The 10,907-nt window shown below is 35.3% G+C and overlaps 1 protein-coding gene across 1 annotated transcript; it reads right to left on the reverse strand.

Annotated features, from left to right (window-relative positions):
- Positions 1-1,184: 1,184 nt before the first annotated feature.
- LOC133534524 (putative E3 ubiquitin-protein ligase UBR7) lies at positions 1,185-6,709 on the reverse strand. The gene is made up of 2 exons (XM_061873683.1): positions 6,313-6,709; positions 1,185-4,413 (listed from the first exon to the last, which is right to left on the reverse strand). Exons 1-2 carry the CDS (start codon positions 6,472-6,474, stop codon positions 2,764-2,766), a joined length of 1,812 nt encoding a protein of 603 aa, XP_061729667.1. The 5' UTR covers positions 6,475-6,709; the 3' UTR covers positions 1,185-2,763.
- Between the last annotated feature and the right edge of the window lie 4,198 nt (positions 6,710-10,907).

A 10,907-nucleotide genomic window follows, 5' to 3' on the forward strand; every position in this document is an offset into this window, starting at 1 on the left:
AATAATGGCACGTCTTGGCATTCAACTATAAAAAACCTATAACCAAAATTCTGCCAGTATGCTTTTTTTTTTCATTTTTTGTCTTTTGTGTTTTTTTTTTCTTTTTTGTGTTTGTTAAATATTATTTCTGGGATTCAAAAGGGAACCAAAATTTCATTATTTTTGCGCTACGACGCACGGTTTAGGAGATACAGCCCCAAAAAGTTTTATTTTTTCCAGTCATGCAGAAATCTTTATAGGGCTGTATCTCCTAAACCGTGCATCGTAGCGTAAAAATAATCAAATTTTCGTTCCCCTTTCGGTAACAACAAAAAAGAAACAAGAAAGAAAAAGAAAAGAAAAAAGCGTAATGGCGTGCGTGGTAGCGCCAAAATAATTACATTTTTGTTCCCCTTCAATACCCCACGCACTGAATAACCTATCACATTAGGACATGAAACAATCATCATCATCATCATCCTATTTTTTTTTTTTAAATTATTTCATTGCAAGTTTGAGAAAAGCACTATACAAATCTCGGCGTCCTCTATAGTAATGTACTATATCAATAACCACGGGAACATAGCGTAGTAAAGTACACCCGCCACTCTGATTGTCAGGATGGCGGGTGTACTGTTTTTTGATGATAACTTTACGGACCGTGAGGTACAATTTTTTTTAATGGAGGTACTAAATAGTACAAAAATATGGTATGCTTTTCAATTATTTTTATTTAGGTACACCCACCATTCTGACTTTCACCTGTTATCGCCAACTGCTGGGCGAGCTCGGCGAACTGGAAAAAAAAATCCCAGTAGTTACCAGTGGTAAAAAGTGGAAAAAAAATCCCAGCGGTTACCACTGGGAGCAACTTAGTGGCAACTAGTGGGAATAACCAAAAATAAAGCTGATGAGTTAGACGAACAATTTTACTGTCGGTCACCCGAAGACTCGGTAGTTCACCACTTCCACAATAGTCTAAGATACGGTATACACCTGACGCCAAGTCGGAGAAATATGAAAACATTTTTTTTTTTCTAAAACTAATTAAAAATAGCCTTGACCATATTTCTTCAGGCCCCTTTACCCTATTTATGTTCAGGAACATAATATATTTTCTTTCATAAAATATAAGTTTCGTCCGGTAGGCAGATCGGTAACAAGGGGAACGTTTGGTATTTAAAGAGATTTTACGAAAACAAAAGTAAGATTAAAACAATTTATTAAAAAATCGAGTCAATTATTACTTGAAGGTATTATAAAGGGCCCTCCACACTCATGCGCGAATCCGCAAAGGTAACGTACCTAAGTGTGGCATCGATTTCGCAGATTGTTCACGCCTTGTTCCCCATTTTTTGTCGGTTTTATGGCCTGCGTCAAATAAGACGCCATTAAGTGAATTATAACTCGTTGAGTTGACGCTTTTTTAGGGTTCCGTAGCCAAATGGCAAAAAACGGAACCCTTATAGTTTGTAGGCTTCTGTAGTACATGTACTAAAGTCAAAAAGACGCAATCCTCCGCTGTACTATACTAACTATTCCCTAATGATTAGGGTTTCTGGTTTCTCGGCCTTTTTTACTTCTCGAGGCACAGGAATTGTCGAGTATCTCGAGAAATTTTGAAAGGTTCTAAAAACACCATACTTTGTTAATTTTTTTGCTTTATTGCAAATCAGATTAGGAGTCATAGGAGTCGGAGGTGAGATCAATAATCAAACAAATGGTATTTTTTTTAGTTACCATAAATTGCAAATTACCATACCATAAATTGTAAAAAAATAATAAAAAAAACTATAGGTGGGATATGCTAGTGTATTCCTTTAGGTATATACCTAACAAAATGTAAACAAACCACACTCGAAACTTACAGAAGTTTTACTACGTCATATTATTAATTCAACGTAACAATGAAGCTGCTAAAATTATGTTTTTTGCTAATAGAGGAATATATCGGGATGAATGATTTATTAATAGTAATTAAGTTTTATAATACCTATTTGTATTTGTTACTGTGGGGAACTTAGTCAATTTGTGTAATAATGTCCTATAATATTTATTTATTTATTTATTTATATTTATATTCGTGTTTTTAGCACTAGAAAGATAATCGATCTTGACGTGTATTTTAATTGAAAAATAAGTCGCGGCAAAAATTTAATAATTATAAATCATCTACGGTCGTTAACATTAAGACTATTACGAGTAGTTTGCTTTCATAAGTAATAGTTACTATTTTTTTTATAGCGTTTTCAATAAAAAGACACGTCAAGATAGTTATCCTTTTTTCTAATGCTAAAAAAACGAAGTATAGAATAAACCTAATAGATACAAATTCTCTAGACATTTGAAGGTTCAAAAGTTTCAAAACATGAAAATCGATTGAAGCCAGTGGGAGGGATCAAGGCAGTTTTTATTTGGTTGGTTGACTAATAAATGTTTTAAGTACAAGAAAATGTTAAAAAACAATTGTTTTACTTAACTGCCTAATGAAATACACTATAGACACATCACGCGTTATACGCGGTTTTCTTTTTACTTATCACAAGAGATTTATTTCTCGAGTTCTCGCGGCATTGAATTTATTTTTCCCGCCTTGGTGAAGGACAAATTTCTCGAGCAGAAATATCCTCTCTCCGCGATTCACGCACAGTCTGGAGGGAGCTTAAGTTAAGAAATCACTGGTTAACCTTAAATAAGATACCTATTTAATACTAGTGGGAATGACATCAATTACTACAATAAGAATATAAAGGATAATAAAATGGTCACTATTTTAATAAAAAATTATCTGCAGAAATACACACCATCTGGCTCTCTTTTTGGTTTCATACCTGCAAAGAAGGCCTTTATATCTTCTTCCTTAACAACTTCTTTTCTATCTTTAAAGCTTTTGAGAAAATCAAGTAACTTATCTCTCATCTTGTTATACTCTGTCAAAGCATTAATCTGTTGAATTCTCCCTAGAGATGATAAAGCTTCCAGGCCTTTTTCATACTGAGTAGTGGCAGCACCATCAGTTTTTTCCTTGCCTAAAACTTCATAAGCAGTAACTGTATCTTCAGGGTCTATTAGGAACAAAACAGACAAGTCCTTGTACATGGTAATGCACTCAGTACACGTGCACATTTTTTGTCGGAAATGGCACGGCCAAAATGTTGCGCCATTGAACATTTTCCTTTCACCTTGTGGTCTAATGCAATCACTTTCACTTAATTTTGGTTTTTTGGCATTAATATCAAGTGAAGAATCCTCTGTGGGTAATTTTCGCTTATTTTCCTTTGGTTCTTCATCTTCTAAGTAGTTATTGGTTACTTGTAAAGTTTCAACATTTGTATTATTGGCAGTCACCTGACTCAAATCAGCAAGATCTTGCTTCTCTTGACTGGCAACTTTGTAGCCCTCATCAGTTTTAACTTCTGTTGGTTGATCGCCATTGACATCACCCGCATTAGATACCTGAGAAGTATTAGCAGGGTCTTCATGTTGTTCAGTGACATCAGTACCATCTCCTTCATTATTAGTTGTATCTGTGTTTTCTTGGTCTTCAGAACTAACAGCGTTTGCATTGTCACTTAACTTATTATCAGAAATTTCATCAGAAGATGGCTTCCCTTCTTGACTGTCTTTAGCTTGGCTTTCTTCAATGGGGTTTCCTAGGTCATTTTCCATAGGATTTTCATCAGACGTTTTAACAGGTTCGGCTTGAATTTCATTAGTTTTCTCATTAGTTGAATTTTCATCATCAGACTTCTCAGTGACTGGCAGATTTGGATCCATTTGTTCTTTCGAGTTATTTTCGTCAATAGTATCAGTAGCTTCAGTGGGATTATCAACTTTTGTCAATATGCCAGAATCATTAGCACTTTCACTTTCAATTGTATCTGTTTTAACATTAAGTCCATTCACCTCATTTGTATCTCCATTGCAGTGTTTGGATTCATCAGACTCACTGATACTCACTACATCAACATCACTATTAACAGCATATTTACTATAATCATGGAGAAATTCATTATTATCCATGCAAGCTTTGCAAATCATTTCAGCATATAGCTCAGGGGAAGGTACAGTAGCTTCCAAGTGTGAAGAATGAAGCCAGTCTTCACATACTATGCATTGAATCATCTCTTCTTCAACTCCATCTGGATCTGGATAAGGTCGGTGGCAGGTGCAATAGAGACCACTAAAATTCTGGTTGTAAATATTTTCATCATTGAGAGATGTCTTGTTTTCAGTATATTGACAGGGGTGGTTAAATTTGGGATTCCCACAGTCGCAGCAGAAGTTGCGTTTGGTATAGAGCTCTACAAGGTCATGGTTCTCATGGCATGTCAAACTGCAAGCAAGACACACACCAGCACGCTTGTCAGGATCATTTTTGGCGTCATTGCAGCAAGTCAGGCATGCATAGACTGCTTGGCGTTTTATATATCCCTAAAAAGAAAAAAATTAATTAGGTTAGCATTACATACAAAAACATTTTATGCATACAGTTGTGCAATAAGATAGATAGGGGCGTAAAATTACTAAGCTTTTTAAAGGCTTTTATTTAACTTGCCCTGTTAGTATGGTTGTTAGTTAGTGTGGGTCCAATCTTGGAAGCTAAATTGGACCCACTTCCGGATTTCCAATTGAGCTGTAATTTTGCATACATATATAAATCGGATGACAATGCAATATCATGATGACATGGAGCTGATCTGGTGATAGACAGGAGGTGGCCAAAGTGGGCATGGGAACTCTGTGGTAAAAAAATTCAAACTAATTGTGTTTGGCGTTGTTACAATTGTCTTAGTGAGTATTAGTTGCCTGTGGAAAGAAAAGTACAGTTGAGTCTTATGTTATCCCTTCATGTAACTAATTCACACAGTGCGGCAAGTCTATTTGAAATTCAATTAATAATAACGGAATGTTACAATTTCCATAATTCTAAAAATATGATGTATGCCACCTGAAGGGTCATCAAGTCTTTATTATTATGTATATGTTTGTAACACTTATAATATAATATTTTAAAATTACACAATGTGTGGGTACATAACTTTTATGTATATAATAGTTTTGGCAATGGCTTATGAATCATGTTTGAATTTTGGTAACTATAGTCAGTGTCTTGATTTGTGTCTGATAGACAGTGATCAGGGTTTTGGTTGCCACTCAGGGCGTATGACCTCAAAATCTGTTTATTGAATAGGCAGGTCCACACAGAGCAAGCATACGCGCGAGGCAATTTCCTTACGCACAAACCGGCCAGTGTAGACATACTTCGGCCGAGGCAGCACTCTCAGGCGAGGAAACCACACACAGCGCTTCACTCTGTGTGGACCTGCCTAATGATGTATATTTTATACTAGAAAAGCATTTTTTTTTTCAAGCAGCTTAAACAGTATTGCAGGCTTAAAGGCCATATTACTATTTTAACTTGATATACTGCGGTATGGCATCAAAACCCCGATCACTACTGTTAGAGTCAATGATGAGCATGATTGCTAAATATGATAAACATGAAATTGAAAGACAGAAGTACAAATTTTCCAAAAAATTTTAACATTGTTAGTGTCATTTGAAGTAGATTAAGTACAATTGAAGGGTACATGCAAAGGACATCTCTAGTCAATTCAGTAACATTTTATTGCTTATTTAAATTGAGAAAAATTGTAATGATTTAAAAATGTGAATAGGTTTTTATAGATAAGTGAAATATTTTTTTCATATATGTATTATACAACAGTAACAGAAGATGTAAGTAATAGTTCATTCTTCTTTAACAACGCCACTGCGGCAAGAAATCTAACTCGTAATATAACTGCACTTTGCATGAGGTTTCAACCCCCTACCACAGTGGCCATGTTAAGAGCCCTGCATTGTCGGAAAATGTGACTAGACATGTTGTTTCTGTATAGGTACCCTTACATTACTGTCATGGTTTCCTTAGTCGGAATGGTAGAATTCTTCAATTTTGTAGCAGTACCTAGTTGTTAGCCATAAGAATTATTGATTGAAGTTTAGTTTAAATTAGATGGTAAAGTTTTTAGAGATCATCGTTTAGAACAAAGCAAATTTGGTTATACTTAATGCCTATTACAATTGCGGGCTTCGATACACCAGAAAATATTCATAACAGCTGATTATGCTTTTAAATATATGAATCTGTTCATCATGGTACCACTTTCAGCAGGTAGATGAATTTAAGAGCACACCATAGACGACATCTTTTTGCAACCACTTAACCAGACATTTTCTTGTCGTAACGGGTCTCGAGACGTCAAACATTAAAATGAACCATTGCTCGTAGCTTTCTGCATGAAGCCCAGAAAATGATTGGTTAATTACCTTACTGTATGTACAGTTTTTGTCGTCTGAAGCTCCAAGAACGGCATTAGCGTCTTCTTCGAATTCCTGTTGTTCTTGAAGTACGTCCATCATCGTTACTACTTTTTCGCCCTCGCACTCCGCCATTTCTGTATCTTCACCGTTGTTACCATTGGTAGACATCGTAGCACGTCTAATATGAAAAATTGAACCGACTTATAAAGGCTTAGTAAGTGAAATTAAAATTAAAGTAGAAAAGCCGGTTACAAATGGGCGCCAACCAAGTCGAGGACGACAACTACCAAAGAGCATATAATCACTACGTTTTAAGAGACGGGACTTCTATACTAGCGAGTGGAATCAGTTTGTTTCGCAAATCATTACCAAAATGTACGACAAAGAACTGTCAAAGAACCATAGTACCAACATAAGCAAGTTAAATAGTATAGTACGCTACACGTTTGCGTTTCTTATCGATATCGATAAAATGGGGAGGGTTGAAATATAGACTCTTGTCAAATTTTGTACTCGAAATTAAGTTAGGATCGAGTCCAGATTTAAGTTGTATGTTATATAGTGGATAGTTCTATGAGTGGACTAATACGTGGTCGAGCTTAATGTGGACCCGATTTTTTTAGAACACCTTGTTATTCACCACTAGGAAGGATCAAAGTAGCACTTTTCTTCCCTACTAGGAGGGATCACTTTTTTTTCCTCTTTTTCCATACTTCTTAGGTTAAATTATTTAATTTAATTACCATTAATTAATTTTTTTTATTTTTTATTTGTACCATAATAATTTCCTCATAGGTGATGTGAAAATTAGTATGTAAATTTATCACGCGGTAGCAAAAATATTTCCACCATAGGGTGGTATTTCACCTATCCAATTTCTTCGTCCAATGTCATTGCGTCTCACTCTGTCATTAAGCAAAATGTGAGACGCAATACACATTGGACAAAGAAATTGCATAGGTGGAATACCACTCTTAGGCGTTAACACTTGAATCCCTCACTACGCTAGGATTCTATTTTGGAATACCTCGTTACACTCAGAATGTAATTATAAAATCCTTCACTATTATTTTTCTTATTTTTTTTTTATTAAAAGCACTATTTTCAAAATGATCTGCAGATACATGTTTCAATATATGTAACTTTTCTATGGGAAGATGTATCAGGTCTTCGCTCCCAACAAATTTGACTCACTGCCTGCATCTGAAAACATACAGCCTTGGTTATGAACAGTTTATATTCCAAGTGTTTGCTAATGAGATGATCAACTGATTATTTAGCGCTAATATGCATCTATAAATCATGTTTTTTTGACATCCAACAACAACCCTTTATCAATGCTCTAACTTTTTATGTATTTATATGTCTGTTAATCATGAGAACCGGTCTGGCCTACTGGGCAGTAACCCTGCCTATGAAGCCGATGGTCTCAGGTTCAAATCCTGGTACGGGCATTTATTTGTGTGATGACCATGCGTATTTGTTCCTGAGTCATGTGTGTTTTCTATGTATTTATATGTATATATCGTTGTCTAAGTACCCACAACATATGTCTTATTGAGCTTCCTATGGGATTAAGTCAATTTGTGTAATAATGTTGTATAATATTTTTTATTGATCACAAAAAGAGAGATTAATTTACTTACATTTCAGATTAATATATTAAATAATTACTAGATTTAAAAAAAATGTGTTAAATAATGACCATTAATGCATAGATGATAGATACTTTTCCACTGAAAATCTTCGACGAATTAATTTTGTATCATATTGCATTCAAGTTCTCAGGAAATTTCACATATTTTATTTTATTACACTGATATACAAATAAACATACAATTATCGATAGTTTTAGTACATCCCTAGTTCACAACTAAAACTAATATAAAATATCAAATTTTCGATGTGTTTAAAGCCTGCTGCACCAGAATAAGGTCAAAAGTATCTAAAGCAATACGTACCGGTTTTTATCCAAGGAAAATTTCGCTATAAAATCCCTTTTTTCGTGATTTTCTCGAGTGGCTCGCTTGCCACATATTTCACACTTAGGAAACCGTTTTCTCGGTGGCATTGTAACAAACTCGTTCTTTACTCTGATCACGGTTCACTATTTTTGATATTTTCACTAAATAATAAAGAAATTGCACGTAATACCCGAACAAAACATTGGAGCCTCCATAACAAACAAAACAATTAGGCTGACAGTTGACTTGATGTAAACTTGACAGAATAAATAGCACTGACGTTTTATTTTTCTTCGTTGGCAAAGATTTGCGAAACAAGTTCCATACAAAACTTATTTTGTTCCTAGTTGCATGAGCCTGGACAACTACAAGCTGGGTGTTTTTTTAGGTCAGACAGAGAGGAAAGATGGTATTGTGTTGCTATACGAATAAAATAGTCTTGCAATACGCACAATCGACAAACGCCCTTCCAGACGGGATGATCAAATTGAGTAATTGACCAATTTGATCAGGGGTCTACCGCAAAGAATACAATACTCACTGTACTGACTTACAAGCCTATATATTTACGAATTGACAGTTATTGTTAAATTTAATCGGAAACTGTTTCCACTAAGATCGAATGCGATCATGAGAAACAGTAGATATAGACATGCAATACAAACAAGAAGTGGTAAAATTCCTCTATTAAGGAGAAGCATATAAGGCATGTCGTCCAAAATATATATTCAATACCTGAATGCCTTAAAATATTAAATATCCCAATGTTTAAACTAAATTAAAGACGTAGCTAATAAAAAGGACATGCTATACCATTAATGAATATTTATCGGACAAAAACTTCGCCCGTGACTAAAATTATCAAATATATTAATTTTATTTTTAATTGACGAAATTTTGATGTATGCGAATGTTTAAATTGATTTACTATAATTATATGTAAATCTATAAAAGGTACTAATCTACCTAGATATAAGTTAGATCCATGAGACTTACTGTTATCTGTATGTAATAGTTATTTACGATACGAGTGCAGAAAATAGGAAATTCGCAACGAGTGGGGATAAATTAAAACACGACCGAAGGGAGTGTTTTAATTCGATACGAGTTGCGAATTACCTATTCGCACGTGTATCGTACAACGTTTTACAGTACTTACATATGGCTCTTTAAAGTTTCGACATATAAACGGAAAGTGCTCATTCCCGCACACGTGCGGGAAAGTAGCACCATATGCACTGTAAAGTTTATATACAGAACAAAATAACTTGATTTAAGTTCAGATATGCACTCCTCATATTAACGGAAAAAAAACACGGTGTATATAATATACTTATTACGTTACACAAATAAATGCCTTTACCGGGATTTAAATTTGAAACCCGGAACCATCGGCTTCATAGGCAGGGTCACAACCCACTAGGCCAGACAGGTCGTCAATGTATGTGCTTGCACCTCCTATATCCTCCTTTACCACAGGAGTGCTTCGTCACTATTTCAGATATGACATCTATTGCAGTTTAGTTTAGTGTTTAAGTAGTTGTTTTTTTTTTCTTTTAGTGCGACTATTTAAAAATAACAAATCGAAATATTTGATAAAAATATTTCCATATGTACCCAAATTCGTGTCTAGTAACGTAGTTTGCATAATTGGGATTCAATTTTACGCCAATGTAGGTTTTCTGCAACAACTAACAGAGCAAGTCCATCTCTACTGACGTTCACTACCACTTCACTACATTCCTCATGTCTACCCCCTGTGCATAGATTATTATAATGAAAGATAAATAAAAAAACTCGCAAAACTTTTATACTTTTTACTAAAGATATATAACAATATTAACTTTTTTTTTTTTATTCCGAAAAGGTAAGCATTTGACCACAATCTCACCTGATGGAAAGTGCCGATGTAGTCTAGGATGGAACATGCTTACCTAAAAGATGTCTATTCACTTTCGATTTAAAAAGGTCCAAGTTATAGTGGACTGGGAATAGATTTGCAGGAAGTGAATTCCACTCCTTAGCCGTACGCATGATAAAGCTGGATGCGTAGCGTTTAGTGCGAATCAGTCGTAAAGTAACGACGTAAGGGTGAAACGCAAGTCCGCGTCTAGTCCCACGGTGGCAGAACGGAGATGGGGGGATAAGATTATGTAATCCCATCGCACACTCCCCGAAATGTATCCTGTAGAATACCGATAAACAGGCTACCTTTCTACGGTGTTCTAGGCTCTGCAGTCTAGCCTCTACCAATCTCGCATCCCCAATAAGCTTCCTAGCGGGTTTGTCTATAGAATCTAGGGTGGCTAGCTGATACTTGGCGGATCCATCCCAAAGGTGACTGCAATACTCCAAACTAATCCATTAACTAACATAGATCACATTTTTGAGTAGAACAGAAGAAGGAGCTGGAATAGGTATACCTCAGCGGATTTTCTTTGATCAAATCAAATCGGGGAAATCCTGAAGAAAAGCCAAGCAAGAGCACCCTAAACCGGCGTATGAGGAATGTTGTGGTATGTTACGATCACAGACATCTCACACGCTTCGCTTGACAGACAGATGAATTGTGCGAAAGGGAAGCCATCACTCATTTTACTGGCAACACAGTGGTAGATTTGATGAATTTAATTATGA

The sequence above is a fragment of the Cydia pomonella genome, chromosome 2 (genome assembly GCF_033807575.1).
Source record: "Cydia pomonella isolate Wapato2018A chromosome 2, ilCydPomo1, whole genome shotgun sequence".
Taxonomy (NCBI): Eukaryota; Metazoa; Arthropoda; class Insecta; order Lepidoptera; family Tortricidae; genus Cydia; species Cydia pomonella.